This window comes from Corvus cornix, chromosome Z (assembly GCF_000738735.6).
Source record: "Corvus cornix cornix isolate S_Up_H32 chromosome Z, ASM73873v5, whole genome shotgun sequence".
In the NCBI taxonomy this organism is placed as follows: Eukaryota; Metazoa; Chordata; class Aves; order Passeriformes; family Corvidae; genus Corvus; species Corvus cornix.
Genome location: NC_046357.1, coordinates 30377440 through 30383541, shown reverse-complemented (window position 1 = coordinate 30383541; position 6102 = coordinate 30377440). Strand labels below are relative to the sequence as shown.

The window sequence follows — 6102 nt, the reverse complement described above, 5'->3', positions numbered from 1 at the left end:
GGACACCAAAATTGAAATGATCAAGTCTTGTCACTGGATCCTTCCTCTCCACTATCTACACTTGTCCTTTCCTTCTGCTTCTTTCTTTTCCTTATGTATTTCCCTTGGGATATTTTTATATATATTTTTAATAGAAAAGAACCAAAGCAGCTACATACCTCCTTTCCACTGCAACCAAATTGTTTTAAAATAAACCTGCCTCATATACATACCAGTCATTCAGTGTTGTTTCACTCTAATCTACCCAAGGGATCTATTAACAAGAACCTCAGTTAGCCTACCTCAAAGGCTGGTCATAACACCAGGTCTGAAAAAAAATGTATGTCATTGCAACACAATTTTGGGAAAAGTCTGTTGAGGGCTGTAGATAATTTAAATCTGCTTATGTCATATTTGCCTACCCTCCAGTTAACTGTTTTCACCTCTGGCTTGATGCAGCTCTCAAGTCCAGTGGGAGACAAGAGGGGATCTGTTTTGTAAGTGCCTCACTGAAGCAGGTAATGCATACAGACCTCCATTCTTGTTTATGAAGGTGGCTGTTAGGGGGTAGGAAAATTAAAATCTCTGTGAGACTGGCAGGAGAGGTTTCTCAGAGAGATGCTCAGGGGTGAAGTGTATATCTTCCCTCCATGCAGGAGAAGAGGCTTGCTTGAGTGAGAAACTGTGAAGGGACTTTTAGTCCTGCATCTTGGCCATCATCTGATGTCCCTGGTGGAAGGGGTAGGACAAGCTGACACAAGACAGGACCTCTTTGCTACTGAAAAAGAGCATGTGTATGCCCTTCAGCCATTCCTTCTGCTGGAGCCTAGACCGCTGCTGGGTTGTGAGTGGACATACCTGACCTGGCACGGTCAGACATGTGGGAACATGTACAAGGCCTCTGCTGCTGGCAGAGCTGTGAGGATGGCAGTTCTAGCAGAGAGGAAAGGATAAACTTCCAGGGAGAACGGAGAATGTGGTCCTCAGCCACCTCTTGTGAATTTGAGCAAAATGCTTACTGTCTTTTCCCAGTCAGCCACAGTCTGACTCAGGCTAAGGCTGGGAAGTGCTCCTCTCCTCCCAGGCAGGCAGGACAGGAACAACTCAACCTTCAATCAGTTCTTCAGACAAAGAGATAGTATTGAGCACTACAGTGTGGGTATGGATCTCGGCTCCACCCTTCAGGCAGATGGGTTGCATGTCTTGCTGCTCAGTAAAGGGGCTCTGTCCTATCAGCATCTCCAGATCCTGTATAAGGAAATCTCCATGAAAGCCCAGAGACAACTAGATCCAAGATTTTATTGTTGTCTGGGCTGAGTGTGGTTTGCATCATCTATCATAAAACTTGCAAGAGGAAGATCTTTTTTCTCTGTACCTCTTCCTCTACTCCTTCCACAAAACTATAGGATTAGAAAAAACTTCCAGTAGATTCAGTAGAAAACCATTCAACTCCGTCTCAAGAAGCAGCAGAGTACTCAGGAGTCACACAAATGTAGTTCCAGCAGAAGAAAACGTGAATGTAGTGTTTTCCAGAATATGGAACAAACATGAGGGGTCTTCCCTCTCATACCCTTTGACAGGAAAGAAATTTTTTCATTGCTTCCTTCCTTTTCTTGGCCTTTTTTTGACTTGAACCCGATAATCATCTACTGTCTGGCCAAAATGGGGTGGCAGAGAACTAATTTGGTCCCCATGGGATGGCTGTAAAGAGATACATGGTACCTTTCCCAGCCCACATAGGAATTCTTCCCAGTCTAAGAGGTATTACCAGGACAGCTTTCTTGCCTGGAGCCAGTATTTGAAGACAGTATGGAAAGTGTGGCAGACCTCTCCTGCATAATCAGGATGCATAAATGGTCACTCCCTATAAAAGAGACAGACTACCATTTGGCTGTACTTAGTTTGAGGAACAACATCTGTCCATCTGTAGTGTTCAGAATATCTGACTATTGGGTCAGCACCAATTCCTCAGATCACAGCACAGTTTGACAAGCCAGAATCAAATCTGACTGCCCTATCACATGCAAGAATTGAGCAATAATCCACTGTGATAGCAAAGCTGAAAAAAAGATGTCAGAAAGGCAGAATTGTGATCAACATGCAGACCAGTGACAGATGGTCACTGACTCTCAAGGGACAGTACTGGGGCTGATACTGTTCAACACTTTTGTCAGTGACATGGACAGTGGGATCAATGGCAGCCTCAGCAAGTTTGCCACCAACACCAAGCTGTGTGGGGCAGTCGACACGCTGGAGGGAAGGGATGTCATCCACAGGGACCTGGACAGGCTGGAGAGGTGGGGCTGTGCAAACCCCATGAAGTTCAGCAAGGCCAAGTGCAAGGTCCTGCACCTGGGTTGTGGCAACACCTGACACAGCTACAGGCTGGGTGGACAAGTGATTGACAGCAGCCCTGAGGAGAAGGACTTGGGGGTGGTGGTGGATGAAAAACCCAGCAAGACCCAGCCAGGTGCACTCACAGCCCAGAAAGGCAATGGGATCCTGGGCTGCATCCAAAGCAGCGTGGGCAGCAGGGCACAGGAGGGGATTCTGCCCCTCTGCTCTGCTCTGGTGAGGCCGCCCCTGGAACACTGCATCCAGCTCTGGGGTCCCAGCATAAGGACATGGAACTGTTGGAGCAAGTCCAGAGGAGGGCACAATGTTGGTAAGAGGACTGGAGCACCTTCGCTATGCAGACAAACTGAGGAAGCTGGGTCTGTTCAGCCTGGAGAAGACTGTGTGGAGACCCCCTAGCAACCTTGCAGTATCTGAAGGGTCCTACAGGGAAGCTGGAGAGGGACTCTGTCAGTAAGTGTAGTGATAGGACAAGGAGTAATGGGTACAAACTGAAAGAAGAGAAATTTGCGTTAAATATTGGGAAGAAATTCTTTCCTGCAAAGGTGATGACACACTGGAACAGGTTGCCCAGGGAGGCTGCGGATGCCCCAAACCCTGGCACTGATCAAAGCCAGGTTGGATAAGGTCTTGAGCAACCTGATCTATTGAGAGGTGTGGCCATGGCAGGAGGATGTTGAAATTAGATGCTCCTGAAGGTCCCTTCCAACCCTTAACATTCTGATTCTATGAAACTCCCCAGCCAAGTCATTAAAGTTACACATTCAGGCAGTCAATGCCTCACCAGCCTCCCCCATCTGCCCATATATATCAAATTGTATGTATTTTCTGATCACAATCACTACCTGTGGGTAATGGGTGTTGTGACTGGCTACTGCTGGGGGAATACAAGATTGTGACAGATGGCTCCTGTCACATTCTCTAAGCATTTTTGCTGCTGTTCTGTGCAATTCACTCAAAAAATACCAACTGAAGTGTAGTAAATACTTTATTGATAGAATATCACACAGAGTTCAGAAACCACAGGACAGCTCAGAGCCTAGCCATGTATTTCCATGTGCGAAATTCAGATGAAATCTGTTGTTTATTTCAGTATGGAATCTTCACTTGCTAAAAGGGAAGGAAACAAAAACATGGTTAGGAATATTAGCCACTCCCATGAAGAACTAAAATATGCAAAGCACTAGTGGAACCAAAGGTTATCTTTATGTATTTTTTTTCTAGCTAGTATTTATAATTCTCACTTTGTTTATTCAACAGAATTGTAATTCATAGCTTTGGGATAAAGGCAAACTTTTAAGTTTACTCCCTAGTAAAAGGAGTTTTCAGAACTGACAAGTCAAATAAGCCCAGAAAAAGCTACCACTGCAGGTATGTTCATCTTTAAGGAACAATCTTCAGCAACTGCTCTGCACATAGTGAGAGTTTAAGAACAGCTTTTCTGAAAAAAGCACACCAAAACCATTGTTGGGAACAACAGACCTGTCACACTGCCACTTTAAAACAGATTAAGCACTCTAAAGAAATAATAAAGAAAATTTCCTTTCTAAGTGCCCTGGCAACATTACAGCACAGCCTCTACCTCCAAAACCACAGGAAGTTTCATCTAACTAGAGGACATCTAAAAGATCCATTTATTTAGTCCATGACCAATGGAGATCATATGTTTAAGATGGCAAAACAGCTTTATCTCTAATGAGTGATACACATCATATTTGATTTTCTGTATGTGTAGTTAATTTAACTTTAATGTTTTGTTCAACACTAGTTTTGTTTAGGACGATGCAAATGTCACTCCTTCCCATGGGAAGAGTTACTGAGTGTGTATCTGCACCAAGAACAGCTTATTATTCAATTTTCTTAAAATTCTTCTTAGGTTTAACTCTACCTAAAAACCTTAGGTGAAACAAAACCAGAGAACACATTCCTCTGTACAGCAGCAGAGTTCTGTTAGAACTGTACAGGGAACACAAGAAATAATCCCAAAGACAAGGGAAACAATGCTGCAGCAAGAATACAACAGATGGAAAGGAATGAAAACAAAAGCAGCAGTATTAATCGCCAAGTAATGCCCTACAGGACACCCTCTTAATGTGAGAGATACAAAAAATGAAGCTGACCTCTAACAATACACCACTTAAAAGCCTCAAGTTGCAATTACATGCAGTTCCCTATGGCTTATAGCCTAGACAGTCATATTTTTGAAGTTTCTACACTGCATGGAGAAAAGGGCTCATATATCCAGATGAATAAGGGACATCGTGCTACAGTTAATACATGGATTCAGTTATTCCTCACAGAATAACCAGCAGCTCTTGGCAGTTTCTTTTTGCAGTGGAAATTCAGCCATTTAACAAGTCCTGACTGTCGCAAAAATGTTAACTCTTGCTCTGATGACCTTTTCAAAATGCAAGCATCATTAAACAGCAGCACTATTTACTCCTCACACGGCCCTAACCACTGCCTCCAGGGATTAGCCACAGGCCTCAATTACTACTAAGAGCACTGCGGTGGAAGAGCAGTCCTGCAGCCAAACACCTGCAAGGCAGCGTGGGATGAATAACCTACACCGAGGAACTACCTTCTGCAAGCTCCTTTGCAATCCGCTCCAGTTCTTCACGTTTCTTTTTCTCCTCCGCCTCTATTCTTCTCTCTTCTTCAGCAATCGGCTTCAGGTAGTCTGCCATCAACACAATCCCTTTAAAACACAACTTCCCGAACCCCCGATGGAAAGCTCCGCGCCTGCAGGCTCGCCCAAAAAGGAGGAAAAGCCAGTTCTGCTGGCACAAAGGCACATTTCACACGGATCTGTGGCTTCACACCAGCAGGTCCGTCCTGGCAGTGCCGCGGCCGGGCCGGGGGAGGCAAATGGCGGCCGGACCATTTCAAGGTGCCCTTGCGCGGCGGGCGCAGGGGAACGGGGAGCGGCCGCCCGGGACGCCACACTCACCGTATCTCTTCTTGCCGTAGATCATCCCCACGAGAAGCGCCGAGTACCGGGTGAACTGCGGGAAGCAGAGACAAGGACGCGCCCTTCACTCAGCCCACTGGCACAGCCGGCCCCCGCCGGCCCCCGCCGCCCCCCGCCCCGGCCCGCCGAGGCCGCCGGCCCCGCCAGCCCTCCCCGCGCCCCGGGACACGCGGGACAGTCCGGGTGATCCCCGCACCGCCCTCACCTTGATGAGCGGGGAGACCTGCACCGGAGGATCATCCTGGCGGCGGCGGCGGCGGCCGGAACTGAGCGCGGCGGCAGGAAGGGGCGGGGAGCAGCCGTGACCGGGAAGCCGAATGCCTGCGCTGTCCTCTGCTTCCCGAGTGCGGGCGAGTCCAGCGCTCAAAGAGCTCCGGCGGCGCAGGCACCGCAGCGGCTCTGCTGCAAGGAGGGGCTGAGGGAGCTGCGACTGTGCAGCCTGTGAGAAGGATCGAGGGGACCTTATCGATGTTTATCAATGATAAACAGACACAGACTGAAATGCAGGAAATTCCTTTTAAATGGAAGAAAAAACCCCACTTCTTCTTCTTCCTTTTTTCTCCCCCCTCATAAGGGTAATTGAACATTAGAACGGGTTGAGCCCTTTGAAAACAGACACTGGAAAAAATTTTCACTGTCAGAGTGGTCAGGTATTGGCATAGGTTGGCCAGGGAGGTGGTGGAGTCCCCATCCCTGGAGGTGTTCAAGAGGCACGTGGATCTGGTGCAGGTGAGGTGGGTTAGTGGGTTAGGGGTTACAGTGGCAGTGCTGGGTGGATGGTTGGACTGGATGATTTT

At 47.4% G+C, this 6102-nt stretch overlaps 1 protein-coding gene across 1 annotated transcript; it reads right to left on the bottom strand.

Moving 5' to 3' along the window:
• Window positions 1-3304: 3304 nt before the first annotated feature.
• Window positions 3305-5777, bottom strand: ATP5ME (ATP synthase membrane subunit e; the record flags this gene model as incomplete). The annotated part of the gene is made up of 4 exons (XM_039567305.1): window positions 3305-3444; window positions 4916-5014; window positions 5285-5339; window positions 5511-5777. Coding segments are annotated over 4 exons (447 nt in total), but the record flags the coding sequence as incomplete, so codon positions are not given.
• Between the last annotated feature and the right edge of the window lie 325 nt (window positions 5778-6102).